General features: G+C 36.2%; 1 protein-coding gene across 12 annotated transcripts in view; it reads left to right on the forward strand.

The window, feature by feature from the left end:
- Msantd2 (Myb/SANT DNA binding domain containing 2) overlaps window positions 1-21,272 on the forward strand; it is a 35,383-nt gene that overhangs the window by 2,449 nt on the left and 11,662 nt on the right. For 2 of the 12 annotated variants that reach the window (XR_009225749.1, XR_009225750.1), the window contains exons 2-3: window positions 146-262; window positions 9,310-9,482. The exons of 4 other annotated variants lie outside the window; for them this stretch is intronic. Coding sequence is in view for 1 of the 8 variants with exons in the window: in XM_058575231.1 (XP_058431214.1) it covers window positions 146-196 (51 nt within the window). In the remaining 7 variants the exon portion in view is untranslated. Of the gene's footprint in view, window positions 1-145; window positions 5,678-9,309; window positions 9,483-15,215; window positions 17,976-21,272 lie in introns of those variants that run through there. 6 more of the 12 variants (XM_046432671.2, XR_006849353.2, XM_058575231.1 and 3 more) reach the window with 6 other exon arrangements.

Here is a 21,272-nt window from a genome sequence, read left to right on the forward strand (position 1 = left end):
AGAAATGTACCTTTAGGTATTTGTAACTATTTTAGTTTGATTGATTTTTGTCCCTAGAAATTTCCCAATGAAAGAGGAAAATTGTGCTCTATCAAAACCTCACTGAATATAAATCTCTCCATAAAATTGTTTCTCAAACAACCAGGGAATATCTAGTTGGATTGCTTCATTGTCCAGTTATGAGAAGGAAACCTAAAGCAAAGAAAGGAGATTGAGCCTCTGAAGAATTTTTAAGAGGATCAGTTTACCTGTCTCCAGACAGGTAAGACCAAGTTGACTTCAAACTCTTAGAATATTTTGAGACTATGCAGATGATGATGAGTTCTCTGATCCACAGTAGACGTTAACAAGGAAAGCAGATCTTTTGTTTTTTTTGAAGTGCTTTACTCTTTAAATAATTTCAATCAAGGAACCCAGACTTCTTTGTTAATAAAAGTAAAAATTATAAATTATAAGCTCTTTTGCTGTGCAAGCATATAGTAGGCATTGAATGCTTATTAAATTCGTGAAATGAAATCTAGAAAGTGAATTTTGGATAGCTTAAAAAGTCTACAGCAGTGTTACTGAAACTTTAACTCAAAAACATAGACTTTGGAACAAAGTTTGAAAAATACTCATTAAAAACTGAGCTCTTGGGCTGGGGCTATAGCTCAGTGGTAGAGTGCTTGCCTAGGACGTGTGAGGCCCTGGTTTCTATCCTCAGCACCACATACAAATGAATAAATAGAATAAAGGTACTGTGAAAAAAAACACACACACACACAAAAAACTGAACTCTTTCCCTTTAGGAGTCAGCCTAGAAGCAAATCTAGTCACTTGAAATCAGCCTTTCATAGTTATGAAGTAGATGTCCAAATAACACAGATTTTGCTTATGAAGATAAAAATAAAACCTTATATTGTAAGAGAGAAAACAAATCCTTAGATCCCTGTTTCAGAAATGCCAATTTGGAACAAGTAATAAAGAAGTCTTTTTTACTCTATTATTTTGATGATAACTGCAAAATCCAGTAATACTTTTTGGTTTGGTTTTACAAAATAGAAACAAAGTAGTTAAGAAAATTAGGAACTTCATGTACAGACTCATGTAGCTCATTTAAGTATGAATTCAGGGCTAGGGATGTATCTCGGAGTTGGAAGAAAATGTACTTTGCATGCACAAGGCTCTGGATTCAGTCTTTAGCTCTGCAAAACAAACAAAACAACCCCTCAACATCAGAGGTTCACAGGGAGGAGGAGTACCATGTGTCATTTAAATTTCTGTGTAATATATTTGAGATTCTTACTAAAAAATTCCATTATGAAAAGTCAGTAAATAATTTTTTCCAAGTTTGAAAGAAAGCAATGACTAGTAACCAGTTTTTCCATTGGAATAGTTTGAACATGTTGAAATAGCAGCCTTCATCCCCCTATGAAGGCATCAGAAAGCTTTGAGTCCTATGCCAACCCCTGCCCTGACTACCTTCCTGAATAATATTAAGGCATATTACTTATTTCTCTGATCTAAATGTCTTATCTAAACAGTGAAAGTATTAAAATTATAAATGTCAAAATTGAATTAATAGGGCTGGGGATGTGGCTCAAGTGGTAGCGCGCTCACCTGGCATGCATGCGGCCCGGGTTCGATTCTCAGCACCACATACAAACAAAGATGTTGTGTCCGCCGAAAACTAAAAAAAAATAAATATTAAAAAAAAATTCTCTCTCTCTCTCTCTCTCTCTTTAAAAAAAAATTGAATTAATAACTTGGATTTTGAAACTAAAGTTCTACTTTTTAATACTATTCAAGGGATTATTTCTAAGCATACACATTTTTTATTGAAAGTCAGATATAGGGAGACTGAGGCAAGTAGGATCCCAAGTTTGAGGCCAGCCTTAGCAATTTAGCAAGACCCTGTCTCAAAATAAAAAATAAAAAGGACTGGTAAAGCATAGTGGGCTCAATCCCTAGTACCAAAAAAAAAAAAAGTCAGATGTAAACATTCGTTTAGTGCTGTAAACAGTTTCATTTAGATGTCTTTCATGTTTATTGGTATTTGTTCTATCTTTTTTGGATAAAATGGTATGTTTAAAACTGCCTTGCTACACAGATTGTTATTTATTCTGAAGTTTTGTTCCTTTTTTTGTTTGCCAGAAGAAATTTGCTAACAATTTGAGTCAGATAAATAAATCCAGAAGTTTTTTTTTTTTTTTTTTTTGGTCTAGTTCTTGCATATTTTTTCCCCTTTTCTGTAGACCTTTTCTTCATGTGTCCATTCACCAAATACTTGAGTGCTTACTATGTGCAAGACTGTCTACTAGATGAATAAAAGAACGTACAGTTCCTATAGTCAAAGAGCTTGCAGTCTAGCTGAAGCTTGTGTACACACATCAAAGAGTTAAAAAGCTAAATAAAACAATTGTGCAGGGCAATACTTGATTAATTGTCATATGACTAAAGCCAACTGTAAGTGTAATGACTTCAAAGGGGGCAACGATATCATCTCTATCCATACATACTCTAATAGTTGTAAGTTCTTTCTGGACTTGGAATCATGAAAGCATTCACTTCTGAGACAGATACCATATCCACACTTTAGTCAGTTAATCTGATGCTCTGCAAAACTCATTCTCAAGTCCCATATTTTTGGGTGTTCTCCAAAAAAATTGTCTCTTGAGAGTTGGCTTTATATTTATGAAACAGATATGTACTTGTAACCTCAAGATTAAACATAAAGTGATTGTATGCAACCTAAAAAACTTGCTTGCTGGATCAGTACTAGTTGCATATGTGTGTGTGTGTATTTGTATGTGTGTGTGTGTATGTGTGTGTGTTTTGCTGAGATGGAACCCAGGGCTTCATGCTTGCTAGGTAAGTGCTCTACCACTGAGCCCTCTTTAAACTTAGAAGTGGTAAGGAGTTTTCTAACAAACAAAATGATTAATTTTCTAGAGGTATTGCCTAGATTTTTTTCATCAGTAATTGTCATTACCATTGGAACTAATTTTGCACTTGAGCACACAAATCACAGTATAGTGTATTTGGTCTTTCATTTTGGCTATCAGGCCTTGCTTTTATTTGAGAGAACCAATAGAGCCGAGGTGCATTGGAGCCAAAAGATACCTGTATAATATATTAATAGATTGCCTATCTCTGAAGTCTCTCCTTTGGTGTTTCAGACAAGACTTGTGGTAAGCCACTCACATCCTTTGTAAGAAAGACTGAGATTTTTTTCTTGTCATTTTTTTACATGTTCAGCCAGCCACTTGAAAGCTTCTGCATTCAGTTTGTTTCTCTGCTTCTGAATCTGAGGCTTGATATGTATTTTAAAAGAAAAGACCATCTTTGACTGCCATCCATACACTTTTATTTAATGGCGTCCAATTTTGGAAGTAAGAGATAACAAAGCACACACTAAAACTGAATGAATAGGATTCTATTTCCTGGTATTTTTTGAAATCTAGTGAAAAATAGAGTTAGATATTCTAGATACTTCATTAAAATAGTAGTTGAAAGGAAAAAAGAATTTAGAAAGTATATAGTATAGATAGTACTGTTTAATAAAACTTTTTGTGATGATGGAATGTTTTTTATTGTTTATCTCAGTTTAATGTGTTAGCCACCAGTCACATGTGGCTATTGGGGGCCTTGAGATGTGTGGTTAGTATGCCTGATGAACTGAATTTTTATTTCAATTTGATTTAAAATTTTAAATAGCCACCTATAGCTAGTGGTCACCATACTGAATTGTGCATAGTAAAAAGTCATTACTTAAGTATTAAAGTAGTCTTTATTTTGTGAAAGGATGCCTGTCAATACATACTTAGACCAATAGGGGAAGCTCACATTTCCTTCTTGCCCTTCCTGTTACTTTACCCCTATGTAGGAGGAACCTTGGGCTTGTTAGGAACCTTGATGGATGTTAAAAAAAATAGCCCACTATTATAGGAGGTAGAGCTTTTAATTCAAGGAATATAAGTATTATAACCTCAGTTGGCTGAGGCAAGCAGTGCATGTTCCTAGTTCCCTAGGGCACTGCTATCCAGTAGAACTTGGAATGGTAAATGGAAGTGTTCTATATCTGCATTGTCTATTATCACAGGTAACAACTGAGTACTTGAAATGTGGCCAGTGTAACTGTGAAATTGAATTTTTAATTTTATCTAATTGTAATTAATTTTAAATTAAATAGCCAAATGTGGCTATTGTGTTGGCCAGAGCAATAAATAATGGTGTTTATACATCTCCTAAAAGTGTGAAATCCATGTACCCTCTCCAACATTTTCAGGCTAACATTCAAACTTTTTATCATGTGTTTCAAGTTTATAAGAAGTTAATAGGATATAGAAAATATTAAACTTAGTTTGAGACAAGTGAGATGAAGATGACTGTAAAATGTATGCATAATGAATTCTGATTCTGAAAAATTCACATAAATTCTTATTGGTAGGTTTTATCGAATGTATATTGAAAATATTGGTGATTTGGAAATATTCTAGTTAACATTTTAGAGAAACAATGTCAATAACCTATATTACTTTGTTCATTCTAAATTTAGGAGCCAAGCTTTATACCTACAGTATATATGCACGTATGATAGGTTTTAAGGTACCTTGATCAGTCAGTAGAGGAGGAGGATGGCTACCCCAGTTGAAGATGACTGCTTCAGAACATCTTTTTGATATCTTTCTTGGCTGATACAATTGGACTGGGCCATTGAATTCCTCTATCCTTAGAAAGCCCAGAGTGAAATAGGAAAGTAAAAGGGAAAGGTGTAGCATATAACTCTTGCCTAATGATTAGTCAGTGTGTCTTTTGGAAGTGAATTGGGATATCTTGTCCATTCCCTTTGATCAGACTCAACTGATAGATTCATCCCAGGGTTTTAAAAAATCATGTCTGAAATAACAGCTTGACTTTTTCATTGTGTACCTACAAATATCTCAGTGCCTCTTATGGGATTTTAGAAATACAGCAGTGAACTATTTACCTTCAAGTTATCTACCTTATTAAAGAACCATTTGCCTTATTTTGAGCAAGATCTTGTATTTTGTTGGTGTTGATGTTAAGCTGGTGGTGCTTAAGGCTGGGCAGAAGGCAGTACAGTAGATTAGTAGAGCTGGTGTAGAGCTTAGAGACAACATAATCTAGAACAGTGCAAATCATGAATTGTTCCAAAAAAATTTAAGCGATCAGCTGTTTAAAAACCATGCCTTTTAACTGAAGAACAAATTGCTATAGCTCATAGCTTATGGTGAAGGTGTGGTTTAGTAAGTGATGAATGATGGGTTCATAAAGAACCATGTAGAGGGCTGGGGATGTGGCTCTAGTGGTAGCGCGCTGGCCTGGCATGAGTGTGGCCCGGGTTCGATCCTCAGCACCACACACAAACAAAGATGTTGTGTCCGCTGAAAACTAAAAAAATAAATTAAAAAACAGAACCATGTAGAAGGGGAAAGCTGATAGTTCTGGAGTGACACAGTGGTCATACCTATTCTTGGTAATGTTTAGATGAGTAACACATTTTTTATAATGTTGAACTGCAGTTGTGTAAATATTCATTATATATCTCATTCCTTAATTTATGTACTGCAAAGAAAAAACAAAGTGGTGCATTTTTTTTTTAAACCACAACCCATATGAAGTGTTTTTTTTTTTTTTTTTTTGGTACCAGGGGTTGAACTCCAGGGCATTTAAATACCAAGCCACATTACCAGTCCCCTCCCTCTTTTTTTCTCTTTTTTTTGGGGGTTAGAGACAGTGTCTTGCTGAGTTGCTTATGGTCTCACTAAATTGTTGAGGCTGGCTTTGAACTTGTGATCCTCCTGCCTCAGTCTCCCAAGCCTCTGGGATTACAGGTGTGCACTGCACTCGGCCCAGTTTCTTTTTTTGTCCTGGGGCCTATACTCACATAATATAACATGTGTATATAACTGAATTATATAATTATATTGATTACATATATATATATATATATATTTACTTATGTTTATTTTATTTATATTTATATTGATTACATATATATTTATTTATTTATTTCATAAAATAATGATTATAGCTGACATCAGTGTAGCATTCACTATGGGCCATGTGCTGTTCTAAGTGTTTTACAACTATTAATTTATTTAATCCACATAATGATACTATACTTAACCTACTTGCAGTACACTCTGGTAGGTTCTATTCTGTGTGAAAGCAGGCAGTCTACTTCCAGAACCTCTTTAGTAATAGTACACAGCACATGAAAGCATCTGCACCTACATGAAAGCATCTGCACCTGGTAGGCCATCTTTCTCACCTCCTCCTCTTCCTTTTGCCCAGTCCTTTGCAGCATTGCCTCCCCTTTTCGCCCTAGCCCCCAGAGCACCTCTCATCTTTTCCCTTTCCCAGTCATAGTATAAATTTTTAAGAAATTTTCTCACCTAAAGCTGGTGCAAGGGCTGGGGATGTGGTTCAAGCGGTAGCACGCTCGCCTGGCATGCGTGTGGCCCGGGTTCGATCCTTAGCACCACATACAAACAAAGATGCTGTGTCCGCCAAAAACTGAAAAATAAATATTGATATTCTCTCTCTCTCTCAAAAAAAAAAAAAAAAAAAGAATGCTTTAAAAAAAAAGTAAAGCTGGTGCAAAGTAAATCTGGGGGGATGGGGGCAGCCGCTCCCACTGATATTCAGCTGCAGGCTTACTCCTTGGGGACTGGCAGCTCAGGGTCACGTTGTTCCCCACATGGGGCACACCCAGGAGGCGGCAGGATGGAGGAGCTGCAGGAACTGGGGAAGGAGACACAGGTTAAAGCCCACACCCAAGGGAGCCATGGATCCTCCCCACCCCCATACCCTTCTGTCTCTCCATTGGCCCCACCCCCAAACCTTATACTCAGCCACTTGGGAGAAAGACCTCCTCACCTCCCTGTGGGTGGGGAGAGATCTGGAAGTGTGTGTTTTTCACTCACCTAGCACTTTGAGCTCTAAGGTTTTGCTGCTGTGGCCCCTGCTTTTGCCTTGGCTGTCTTGCACATTCACAGAACAGCGGTAGGAACCAGAGTCTTTCTCCTGGAGGCCCTCCAGCCGCAGGGACACATTCCGGGAGGGCATGGAGTAGACCAGGGATGCTCTAGGTTTGCTTGACAAGACCCCATTGATGTAGGCCAATACTTAGGGGCAGTTCACTTCCCGTTATTATTCCATGATGCATGTGCCCATGGGTCAGCCAGTTCTCCTCCCCCAAACTGGCCTTCTTCACATGCTGCTCCCCCACACTCATCCTTCTGACCTGTACCAGCTCCTATCCACCATCTCCCCAGCCACCCTCTCACTGCACCAGGTTCCTCGCCAGCACAGACTTTATTTCCCCTTGCATTGTCTCTTTATCTCCCATTTGGAGCGCTTTAGAAAGGTGGTTATAATTCACTAAAATTGATTTCTCAGCCTACTGATGGACTGTAACCTATAGTTAGATTAAATAAGACTAGAAGATACTAAGGTGATATCAACATTTTTTTCATTCTAGGTTTACAGTTCTCATTAGAAACACAGTGATATGGCAGCTGGTGCCCCAGGTATACCTGTGATATTCTTTATGCTGTGTGATTCTAGATAGCTGGAGCCTGGGGTTTGTGGGTGAATGTTGAAGGGAAGTAATTGGGCAGTAATGAAAATAACACTAGAGAAGCAAGAGGTCAGTTTATGTGTTAAGGAGTCTGGACTTTATCCTAATTATCAAAGGATTTTTAGCCAGGTAGTGTGACATGGTTAGACTTAAATTTTATAGCAGTCCCTGGCTATAATGTTGAAAATGGAAGCAGAAGACACAAAGAGGTGCCTCACAGTGAGCTAGAAGAGAGGTGAAAGCAATGGCAATGAAGCTATAGAGGACAGATTTCATGCATGTCAAACTCAGGGGCCTATTTGGAGAATGAGGAAATTTTAATTGATAATGTTTTCTGTACCTGTGTGCAGTAAGCTGTCTATTTCTCTACTAGCTTATGCAGGACTCCTTGTTATAGTTACCAAAGATCTATATGGTTCTTCTTAGCTCAAGTTTTTGGCTTTACTTCTCAACCCAGAGTGATACATCTAGAACACCGTATTTAGACAGTCCTGTCTGTGTTGCTTCTAGGATGTGCTTTCCATAGTCTCATGGATTCTGGTCAGTTCTCCAGTCTTCTGATTATCCTGACTTCTCCCCCGACCCCCTTAACATTGCTAGGTGTCAGAACTGAAATTCACATCTAGGATTTCAAATGTTAATCAAACAAGAACCCTGAAGTACGCTTCTATTACTAGGTTAAGATTGAATAGCAATTTTTTCTTATTGGAAAGTTATATGTGTGTACTGTTTAAAAAAGAAAGAAATGGGTGAAAAATTTCTGAGTTCCAGAAATATCAGACTAGTACTGTAAAGTGCTTTAGATTATTATAAACAATTGTTAGGATTGCAGTGGTAATTAGATAGTTTGATTTTGTTTCTGTTGCTCTATATTCTGTTCTGCCTGCTATTTACTGTTGTAGAAACTTCAGTGTTTAAAATAATGAATGCCTAAGGAAGCTGTGCCTTATATGCATGTGTCACAAATTTTCTGTAGTTCATAATCTATGCCAAGTCTTTCCCCCTATTCCTCTAAATAAATAATTCAAGAAAGTCTGTATTTGGGAAAAGGCATATATTTAATATTTGAATTTGTTAAATCTCACCTATTTGTACTCAAATCCTTGAAAACCACTGGAAATACTTTTATTCATGGCACTGATCAAGTGAGTGTTATCTTTTCATTTAGTAAGATACATTGTTACTCCTTAGTAAAATACAAACCTGTGTTTACTCTCAGGCACTCTAGGAATAGCAGCCATCATTTTATTTTTATATGCATGTTCTTGGTTGCACTCAATAATTATATATTTTGAGCTACCAAATATTATATCATTCAATATAAATTATAGAATAGTATGGAAGTTGTTTACTTAGATTATTTTCTAGTTGCACTTTCTCAGCCTTTGTAAGACTATTTTATTGTAACAGATTGGATTTTGAAACAAAGTTCTGTTTCTCTACTTTCTATTGATAACTTCATTTATCCAAATAAACCAATTATCTTTGTAATGGATATTAATGAAACCAGAATAAAGGCTCATATCTACCCAAAACTGCTTTTATTAATTTTTAATTTGTAAACACTTCAAATGGAATCATCTGACTTATGATTTAGAAAGAAGCATGTGATAGGTCAAAAAGAACTTTATATTTGGTATCTCAGTTGCCTAGATGCAGTCTTAATGGAATTTTTATTTATTTATTTATTTTATTTTATTTTTTTAATATTTATTTTTTAGATTTCGGGGGACACAACATCTTTATTTGTATGTGGTGCTGAGGATCGAACCCGGGCCGCACACATGCCAGGAGAGCACGCTACCTCTTGAGCCACATCCCCAGCCCTGGAATTTTTATTTATTCATTCATTCAGTCCTCAGAATTTATTGAATCCCTTCCTTCCATATGCCAGGTATTGATGTAGGTGCTGGGAAATACATCAGTGAACAAAACTGACAATCTTCTGCCTTCAAAGAACTTATATTCAGATTTAAAAAAAAAACCAACATTTACAATGTAATTCAGAGCAGTTAACTCAATCAAAACAAAAACTAATCAGATAAGATATTCTTTGATAAAGCCTTAATAACCTTAGAAAGTTTGAGCTGCCTACCTTTCATTATGTATAAGAAATAGAAATTCACTCGTTTTTTTGCTTTAAGAAAGATTTACCTGACTTTATTTATTTTTTTCATTGTCTCTATATGCCTGTCATTGAGGTTTGAACCAGTAAAAGCAGAGGGCTAGGTTATTATTCATTCAGTGATTAACTACCCAAGCATCTCTTCTTGAACCAGGCATTATTATGAAGGGTCCAGAAGGTATAGTCTTGTGCCAAACCAGATAAACCCTTCTCTTATACAAATTAAGAAACATGGTAAATAGTTGGGAGTTAAGAGATCAAGGTTATGCCAATTTTTTAAAAAATATTTTTTATTTGTAGTTGGACACAATATCTTTATTTTTTAAATTTATTTTTATGTGGTGCTGAGGATTGAACCCAGAGCCTTGCATGTGCTAGGTGAGTGCTCTACTGCTGAGCCACAATCCTAGCCCAGGTTATGCCAATTTTAGAACAATATATAATAATTATTTTTTTCTTTGTTTCTTTTCTTTTTTTTTTTTTTGTGTGTGTGTGTGGTGCTGAGGGATTGAATTTAGGGCCTTATGCATGTGAGGCAAGCACTCTATCAACCGAGCTATATTTCTAGTCCCAATGATTATGTTTTTATATAACTAATGTAGCCACACTACTAAATTAAGAGGAAAAAAATCAAGGGAATTTTTTTTTTATTTCTTCACTATAGCATAATCATGTTCATAAATGTTTTGTTATTTTTGAAGAAGTGGTAGTAGTACCAGGTGTGGTAATGCATGTATTTAATCCCAGTTACTGGGAATGCTGAGGCAGGAGGACAAGTTCCAGGCTAGCTTGGGCAACTTAGGAAGACCCTGTCCCCAAATTTTAAAATAAATAAATATTATTATAAGGAATTTAACCTTTATATATATATATATATATATATATATAGAGAGAGAGAGAGAGAGAGAGAGAGAGAGAGAGAGAGATGTTTGTTTGTTTGTTTTTTTTTTAACGTGATGCTGGGGACCAAACCCAGTGCCTCACCCTTACTAGGCAAGCACTCTACCACTGAGCTACAACCTCACCTCTTCTTCCTACTACTGTGGACTAGTTGGTCAGTAAGTGAGCCTTCATCCCCTGGATGGGTAGTTAAGGTTTTTTTCTTCCCTTGGTTTATATGTCAGTGTATTAGTTGCCTCATTCATGCCAAGACTAATAACTGTTGAAAACGATTAGTTGATTGGCTTTACTCCATAAAAAAGCAAAAAGTAAGAGAAGTGATCATATAGCCAGATGTTTCTGAAACTTGAATAAAGTGTGGGTAATAACATGTTTATATAACCATGTTACTTAGTATTTACAAACCTACACCTAGGTATAAAATCCTTTAACTACAGAACTCAAATGTTATCAAAAACAATTTTTTAAAACTTAAGCACTAATCAAAGGACAAATGAAAAAATTAACCTAGCATTCCTGATGTTGTGGGTTAGCTGAAATTTACCTTCTTTTTCCTCACAAGACTCTAATACTGATTGCTACATAAAGTTCTTTAGAGTATGTGATTCCTCCATGCTATTCCCCCCATGTGCCTTGTGGTACAACACTTTGGTGCTACTACTTTTCCATACTTGAACTAACATTATTCATAAGGCTTCCTTGGTCTCCATACAATGTGACCATCATTTTTATAATACTTCTGATGATTGCTAACATTCAGTGAGTACAAGCATTTAGCAAACTTCATTTTATTTTATTTATTTCATTTATAGTCTTTTTTATTTGTTAATTTTAGGTATATGTGACTGTAGAGTATATGTTGACATTTGTACAAATATGGCGGATATTTTATTCTAATTAGGATCCCAGTTTTGTGGATATACATGATGTGGAGATTCACTGTGGAATACTTATGTATGTAAATATTCCCATTCTCCCTTCCCTTCATTTCCCTTTGTCTAATCCACTGGTGCAAGCATCAAATTTCCCCATTTGAGGGCCTAAAGATGGCAGCCATTCACTCTAACCCATTGTGACAAGATTTGGAACAGGATCTATAATCTCCATATCCACTCTAGAGAGGTCTGTCCTAGCATTGGAGAGTTATCCAAGTCAATGTGGAAAATGGGGGCTGACACAGAAAACTAGAATCATCAGACCAGCTGAGCAAATGGGCCTCTCAAGTAGCACAATCCACCCAGCTGGCCTCCATTTCAATGGTCTAGAGAAGTCCCCTTGGAATTAGAATAACCATTCTTTCTTAAGAATTTTTTTTTAAATTTTTTATTGTTAGTTGTTCAAAACATTACATAGTATCTTAAGAATTTTTTTAAAAGATTTTTTTTATTTGTTCTACTTAGTTGTATATGACAGCAGAATGCATTTCAATTCATTGTACACAAATGGAGCACAACATTTCAATTCTCTGGTTGTACATGATGTAGAGATGGACCTTTCGTGCAGTTAAATGTGTACCTAGGGTAATGATGTCCTTTGCATTTCACCATCTTTCCTACCCCCATGATCCCTCCCCTCCCTCCCCTTTGTCCAATCCAAAGTTCCTTCATTCTTCACATGTCCCTCCTGCCCCCATCATGGGTCAGCATCCACTAATCAGAGAAAACATTCAGCCTTTAGTTTTTTGGGATTGGTTTACTTTGCTTAGCATGATATTCTCCAACTCCATCCATTCACTTGCAAATGCCATAATTTTATTCTCTTTTAATGCAAGTAGTATTTAATTGTGTATATATACCACAGTGTCTTTATCCATTCATTTACTCATGGGCATCTAGGTTGGTTCCACAGTTTAGCTATTGTGAATTCAGCTGCTATAAACGTTGATGTGGCTGTGTTACTATAGTATGCTGATTTTGAGTCCTTTGGGTATAGACAAAGGAATGGGATATCTGGGTCAAATGGTGGTTCCTTTTCAAGTTTTCTAAGGAATCTCCACACTGCTTTCTAAAGTGGTTGCATATAACAAACAATTTGCAATCCCACCAGCAATATATGATTGTTCCTTTTTTCCCCACATCCTTGTCAACACTTATTGCTTGTATTTTTGATAACTGCCATTCTGACTAGGGTGAGATGAAATCTTAGAGTAGTTTTGATTTGCATTTCTCTAATTACTAAAGATGTTGAATATTTTTTTTTCATATATTTGCAAACTTCATTTTAAAAACTTAGTACTTACAACAAATCTATGATGAAGTATTGATATATACGTACCATCTTGTGGGTAGAGAAATTAAGGCTTAGAGATAGTAATTTGATGTCACAAAGCTAGCAGGTGGTTACACTAGACTAAGCAATTTTACTCCAGAACCCATACTTGTAACCAGTTGGTATTATTGCCTCCTTGTAAGCCATTAGCCTACTTTTATTAAATTTTGACAATCGAAGTAATGTTTTTGCCAACCGTGTTATTATAAATGTAATACCAAATATTGACCCAAATGGACACCATCATGCTTATAAATATTTCTCATCATTGAAATGATAAGAAATGAAGATGCAAATTAAAATAATTGTATAGTGCTGAGAGCCATAGCCAAGTAGGAATGACATGGCATTTTTAATTGAAAGGTGACCCTGCTCTGGGATTAGGATGGCTCCAGGTTTAGGGTGGATCCTGCTGGATTAGGGTGGTTCCAGGTTTAGGGTGGATCCTGCTGGGAATAGGGTGTATCCTGCTGCCTCAGGCGCCCACTCCTTGAGTTCCTTGAGTTCCCGTTGAGTTTGTGCGGGGGTTCTGAGAGTATTTGGTACACAGAGCCCGGTGAAGGGAGTGTATTTTTCCCGGAAAAATGCGTGTAGAGCCGGGGAGTTCGGGAATAAAGAGTTGCTGTTTGAATCTACCAGGCTTTGTGGTGGCTCGGTTATTTTGTGCCCAGCCAGATTGCGGCAGTATAGAATTCCTGGTTTCCTAAGACTATAGAGGAAACATTGATTTGGAAGTCTTTTAAGAACTTAAAACATAGCCAGGCATGGTGGCACACACCTGTAATCCCAGTGGCTCAGGAGGCTGAGACAGGAGGATCTCGAGTTCAAAACCAGCCTCAGCAAAAGTGAGGAACTAAGGAACTCAGGAGACCCTGTCTCTAAATAAAATACAAAAATAAGGCTGGGGATGTGGCTCAGTGGTCGAGTGCCCCTGAGTTTAATCCCCAGTACAAAAAAAAAAAAAAGAACCTAAAATGTGTGGAAATATAAGTAAAGCCATTATTGAAGGCAATTCATTCAGTCATTACTCGAAGTATATAAATTATATTATCCATTGGGCTACCAACTCCCCTTAAAGGGAACAAATCTGAATTAGAACAGGAGAAACATTCACAAAGTAAACTTCCATTTTTAAAAGATATTTATTTTTTAGTTGTAGTTGGACACAATATCTTTATTTTATTTATTTTTATGTGATGCTAAGGATCGAACACAGGGCCTTGCACATGCTAGGCGAGTGCCGTACCACAGAGCCACAACCCCAGTCCGTAGACTTACATTTTTGACTGTAAAAGCAGGTAGATATGAGGCTCATTGCCAAAGGAGGCTATGGAATTTGTCCATTACCTTGTGTTGTATTGTTGTTTGCCCAATGTTTAAATGGTGTGGTAACTTATCTTCTTAGAGATAGATGATGGAGATGAGATAGGTTGTTTTGTTACAAGTCATGCACTGCATAAGGACATGTTGATCAAAAGATGGACTGTAAATACAAGGTAGTCCCAAAAGAGTATAATGAAGCTGAAAATTTTCTGTCTCTTAGTCATAGCATTGTAGCTGTCCTGATATCTATCCTAGGACAAAGCATTACTCAATGTTTATGGCAGTGCTGTGTAAACACCCACTGTGTGGCTAGTTGTATAAAATATAACACATGCTATCATGACAATATGTGATACTTGGGGCTGGGGATGTGGCTCAAGCGGTAGCGCGCTCGCCTGCCATGCGTGCGGCCTGGGTTCGATCCTCAGCACCACATACAAATAAAGATGTTGTGTCTGCCGAAAATTAAAAAAAAAATAAATATTAAAAAAAAATATGTGATACTTGATAATAAACAACTATGTTACTGATTTGTGTATTTATTATACTATTTATCATTTTAGATTATATTCCTAATACTTTAAAAGTTATCAGCATATTACAGTGGTGTAGCCACATCAAAGTTTATAGCAGCTCACTTCACAATAGCTAAACTATGGAACCAACCTAGGTGCCCTTAACATATGAATGAATTAAAAAAAATGTGGTGTGTGTGTGTGTGTGTGTGTGTGTGTGTGAGAGAGAGAGAGAGAGAGAGAGAGAGAGAGAGAGAGAGAGAGAGAATATATTACTCAGCCTTAAAGAAGAATGAAATTATGGTTTGCCGGTAAATAGGTGGAGTTGGAAAAATACCATGCTAAGTGAAATAAGCCAATCCCCAAAAATCAAAAGCCGAATGTTTTCTTCCCTGATATGGGGAAGCTAATTCACAATATGGGGGGAGGGACTAGGGAAAAATAGAGTTACTTTAGGTAGAAGGAGGGGAAGGGAGGGATACGGGGGTAGGAAGGATAGTAGAATGAATTAGACATTATTACCCTATATACATATATGACTACATGACCGGTGTGATTCTGTATCATATACAACCAGAAGAATGAGAAATTATACTTCATTATGTATAATGAAGTGCATTCTACTATCATGTATAAATAATTAAAAATTTAAAAAATTAACTATAGCTGGGCAGCTAATTTTTACTTTCATGTAGAGGAGGTTTTTAAAAATAGAAATAATGTACTAAGTGTTAAAATAAGTATTAATAAATTCTCTGGGCATGGTGATACATGCCTGTAGTCCCAGGATCAAAGCCAGCCTCAGCAATGGCCAGGCACTAAGCAATTCAGTGAGAACCTGTCGCTAAATAAAATGTAAAATAGGGCTGGGGATGTGGCTCAGTGGTTGAGTGTCCCTGGGTTCAATCCCCAGTACCAAAAAAAGTGACGATGGGTAAGCTCTTACCTTTCTCTTAGATTTCTAGACTTTAAAACGGATGCACCATATGTCTCTCCATATATATGTGATGTGCTGCCCAGATCCTTCCTCCAGGGATGAAATAGTAGTCCCCTGCAGCTGTTTGGGTCCCTAATGGCTGGTGGCTTCTGGTTGAATTTCTCCAAGGAATTTCCCTTTGCCCAGGGAGCTGTCTGGTTCAAGGTGAGGCCCCCTCTCTGGTGGCAGCCTAGATCCAGTTACTGGTCAGCATTGAAATACAAAGGTCCAGGCTTCTTGGCTCAATTTAGGACCGCTCTGAAGGGGCACCTGAGTTCCATGCCTAAATTTGAGGTTAGGCCTCTGTTGCATCTGTGTCACACTTCAGTTTCTTTTTCTGCTCAGCTCTGCTTCTCTATCTCAAGTATGTAGTAATGGTTTACATTTGTTACGTGGCACATTGAGCCACATAAGGAAAATGTTTGATTATTTTTTAAATTAAATTTTATTTATTCTAATTAGGAAAATGTTTGATTTTGCAGAAAACATAGAGTTGTCCCCCCCCCCCCATGGCCATTTCTCTTACCAGTCCTCATGAAGCTAAGAATAAAATATAAAAATTTTACCAAATGTGCTATTAAAAAGTGTTATGATTGCCTAAATTTCTTTCAACCAATTTCCTAAATAAGTTCAGGTTGCTCAAGGATAGATGTTTGTAGTAAACTTTAAAAAAACTTGCTTATTTCCAAAATTTTCATTAAAGAGGATATGTTCTTTTCAGGCATCCATGGGATGTAGTTAATACTGTGAAAATGAAAAAAAAGATTGTTTTTACATCTTTAACCAATTGACTGAATCTTGATTTAATGTTTATACTCCCATGTCTGATGGAGGAGTTCTAATAACATTAGTTTTTACATGAGTTTATCTGGATTCTTTTTTCATAAATGTATAAAATTTGCTAATGGAAAATTTTATGTTACAGATTATCTTTGCCTTAAATGTGGCAGTTTTTAGTAGGAAAACAACTACAAGTTGAGATCACAGAGATCACATGGTCAACAGATGAAACAAAGTAGCCTACAATTTCAGGGGAAAAAACCGCTTTTACCTTTTAAACACTGGTCTAATGATTAGAAGGCCAATTTTGTAATTAGGAAGCAATACAATATTCAAATGGTAAAAATAAAACTGAGGTTTCTGTTTTATTTTTGTCTTATTTGTGTTGTGGGTAGTTCTTAATTTTAGACATGATTGTGGAACAATTATTTAAAGGGATTATGTGGGAGACCTTTAAAGAGAAATGGTTTGCCCCTGTTCTGCCAGAAATATTTGAGAGAATTCTCTTGAATGTGTTTTTTAGCTATCACATTCTTAATAGGATAATATTGTTTTAATATTGTCTGAATAACATGTGGAGTTGGTGCCCAAGATCTGAAGCAAGGAAAAAGATTGAAAAAAGATGCGGACACATCAACTTTTGTAGGTGATATAATAAAAATAATCTTTAATCCAAGTCAGTTCTTTACCAAACTGACCTTTTTTCCCCTTTCAGATGAGGAGAAAATTCTAGACAAATAGTGTTATTTTCCCACCCTTGGTGACTCTATCTCCCTATTGCTGCTTATATGTAGAATAAGTGTTTATACCTTAATTTTTTGACCTGTTTTATTCTAAATGGAGAAACACATGGGATTCTATGTCTAGAAGGATTCTTGTATTCCAGAGAATTCTGTGCATATAAGCATGTGTACTAGAGGTGTGGATTTTATAGTGTTGCCATTAATCTGAGATACTTGTAAATTATGTCAAGTATAGGTTAAAAGCTTTATAATCACATGAATTTAGTTCCATGAACACTGGATGTTTGTTTTTGATACTTAGTATTGTCCTCCTCCAAGGTTTTTTCTCTTAATAATCTGAGTGGGCAAGAGACTCTCAGCTGCTAGCATGAAGAAACATAGAGAATTTAGGACTTGATATTCACTGAGAATCAAAATTTCCTGAATTATGTATTCTCTGCAAGAATCTCTTCTTATGAAGACAGCCCTGGCCAATTATAAACACAGAGTGAGTGAGTCTTTCATAGCCAGATTCAGAATGAAGTACAAGCTGATAGGATTCAATCCTGGACAGTTCCTAACCTACAAAGATTGAGGCTCCAGAGAGGTAAGATCTCTTTGTTTGTGGTGGTCATTCTTCTGTTTGACCCTATTAAAAGCCATGAAACAACTGAGTCTTTTTTTTCTATCTTTGATAGAACCACTTTATAGTCTTAAATATTTGTAAGGTGTAAGAAGTAACAAAATTTGGACTGGACTGCAGAGCTTCCTTTGGCAGGTAACTGGCCTCTTTCCCCAAAGAAAACTTTTAACAAGAAGAAGGGATATTTTAAAAATAGCCCATTGCAGTTAGTCCTTCATTGTTACAAAAAAATTGATTTGCTGATTATAGTTGTGTTTATGTTTATACCTTGTTTTGCTTTTGCTTTTTTGAAAAGGTTTCAGGAGCCCTGTCTAACTTTGGATTTATTGATTTTATAATCTATTGTGGTTAAACAATGAATTTCCTGATATTCTTTGCTAAGAAAATTTGATCTTACTAGTGATTTACTTTAAAAATTAATTTATTTAATAAATATATTAATCTTACATGATAGGCATTTTTCTAGGCCCAAGGAAAATAGAGACAAGCAAGGTGGACAAAATTCCTATTCTCATGCAGTTTACAATTCTATAGCTTGCTTTCTTTAGCAACATCAAAATTTTGTGAGTGGCATTTGTTCATTTTCGTATGCTAAATCCTCTTTGAAGGAATACTTGCCTTGGTTCCTCATTTGCTGAATGAGGAGGAATTTGGACTAGGTTTATTTTTAAGGTTCTTTTCTGTTCAAAACTTCATTGGTCTGGGCGTGGTGGCACATGCCTGTAATCCCAGTTGACTGGGAAGGCTGAGGCAGGAGGATCTCAAGTTCACAGCCAGCCTCAGCAACTTAGTGAGGCCCTAAGTAACTCTGTCTCTAAATGAAATACAGAAAAGGGCTGGGGATATGGCCCAGTATGGCTCAGTGGTTAAGCACCCCTGGATTCACTCCCCAGTACCAGAAGGAAGAAGAAAAAAAAAAAAAAACTTCATTGGAGCCTGGTTTGCAATTAAGCCTTTTGAAGCTCCACTCATCCTCTGTAGATGAATGTAAGTAATACAGGAAGTTTTCTAAAATAAAAGTAAATTGTAGGGGAAGAGGTAGGGATAAGGGGGTAAAGGATGTCAGGAGCTACAGAGAGAGCAAATGAGTTAAAGACAAAATATGAAACCCATTCTTCTTAGTAATTAAGAAGACATTGATGATCATGATAGGAATAATTTTAGTGGAGTAATAGATGAAACTGTGATCCCATAGGACAGAAGGACAGAATTAGTGTAGACATTGCCTATTCCTGAGAGACTCTTCAGTCTTCAGGTGGTGTTGAAATTGGAATATGTGAGAACTTAGTGCAGTGACTGCTAAGGAAGGTAGTTAAGACTTTCCTATGCTTTTTTCTGGATGGATTAATTTCCCTGTTTTAAGTTGTTACCTTAACTAGTTTATCTAGCATCTATATTGAAAAGTCAGATAATGAATGATCAAGTACTGTGTTAACATATTTGGAACAGATAATCAGCATAATGAATGGATTTTCAAAATATTGTTTAAGGACCACTTCAGAAAAATGTTTTTTGCCCAGTAGGTAGGGAAAAAGTGGTATATTTTGTGACGTGTAAAGAAATTTCTGTATGCTTTTTACTGGTAGAAATTATTTCCTTCAAGAAATGGGGAGGTCAGTGTGGTATACATACTTATAATCCCAGCAACCCTATAATAAGGCAGGAGAAACTCAAGCTTGAGGCCAGCTTCTGCAAATTATTGAGACCCTAAGCAATTTAACAAGATGCTGTCTCAGAATAAGAATGAATAAATAAAAAGGGTTGGGGATGTAGCTCAGTGGAAAAGCGCTCCTGGGTTCAATCCCCAGAAGAGAGGGGTGGGTGGGGGTTGTGCTGATTTATACCTATATCTCTAGTTTACTTTAGAGTTTGAGGCAGGAGGATCTCTTGAGCCTTGGAGGTTGGGCCAGGTTGGCCAGTGAAGCAAGACCTTGTTTTAAAAATGAATGAGAGGCTGGGGATGTATCTCAGTGGTAGAGTACTTGCCTAATTTGTTTAAAGTCATGGGTTTGATCTCCAGCACCACAAAACAAAATGAAAAAAATAGAGGCAGAGAAATGGCAATTTGGCTAATTTACCTCTTAAGGGAAATAAATATCAATGTACTTTATCTAAATGAGTAGGAAATTGAGCAAACTGGTTGATTGACTTAAACTAGTTGTGCTGATCTTTAGAATCTTTGTAATGCCTATGATACAAATTAAGTCTACCTTATTTTAGGGTTTCTGACTAATATATGCTATATTCTTCTATGGAAGCAAAACCAACATAGTGTAGAACAGAGATTTTTTTAAGCTGAAGTTCTTGTCTGGGCTCTTCACTGAGTCCATGTTCCCTTTGAAATTGTATGGAATGGTTTGTGTGTGTATGCATTTTTCTGGGAAGGCAATCCATGACCTGAAAAAGTTAAGTACCTCCATACTGGAGAGGAAAAGCAAACGATCGAAGAATGAAAAGGATTTTTTTCTTGCCAAAACTTGCTCTGTAGTACTAAGAACTGGGGGAATGTAAAACAGGTATGCTGTTATTTTTCTTCTTGGTTTTGTTGAGTTTTTTTTCTTTTGGTTGGTTTTAAAAGATTTAGACAATTGGCAAGTCAGTTACGTATTAATGTACAGAAAATGTAATAAAATAGGTAGTAAAAAGTTCTGTCGGCCTCACAGGTTTTGCCTTAGGTAACTTTATAATCATTAGTTACAACTCACTGTCAAAAGATATGTGTAGGAATTTATACTATATCCTTAACATCCTTCTTACTATGTGCAGGAACATGTTTACTGACTTATGTCTGCTATTTAAGGTTTTTTCTTGCCTACTTTTATGCTCACAGTAACAAAGTATATAGTTAAAGAAATTTTAATCTTTCTTTAAAATATTAAAGTGTTGTTTTGTTGCCTCATAAGAGCAATTCATAATCTTTGCTATAACAATAATCTCAATTTAAAGGAAGTAAAAAGATGTTTCATGAACACTTTTGTTGCTTCAAAATACCCATTTGCCTTAGTTTGAACTATTGTTATTGACACTTTTATTAGAAAACCAATCACTGAAGTTTTACCCACCCCAGTGTAATTTATCCATCTCTTGTGGAGAATAATGTGTGATTTTTAAAAAAAGTCTTTGCTTGTGAATAAGTATAGTCTTTATTTAATCATGTGGATGACACAATTACAAATTTATCATGTTTAGGTGGCAGAGGGTTAAAATGACAATACATGCATTTCTAGTATGGCCAGTTTGACAACTACATTTGAAAATCTGTTTCACTGCTTATTTTTTTTCTTATACCATGGTTTCCTGCTGTTATAACTGAGCTGTCCTCCCTTCATATTGACTTTATTTTTCATCTGAAATCTTAGACTGATCAAGCCAATGTTTTCTAAACAACATACAATATGTTTATATGTGTAGTTTTTATGCCTTATTTCTATT

Source organism: Marmota monax, unplaced genomic scaffold (assembly GCF_021218885.2).
Source record: "Marmota monax isolate L192 unplaced genomic scaffold, Marmota_monax_Labrador192_F-V1.1 WCK01_AAM20220418_F8-fsc00062, whole genome shotgun sequence".
Lineage (NCBI taxonomy): Eukaryota > Metazoa > Chordata > Mammalia > Rodentia > Sciuridae > Marmota > Marmota monax.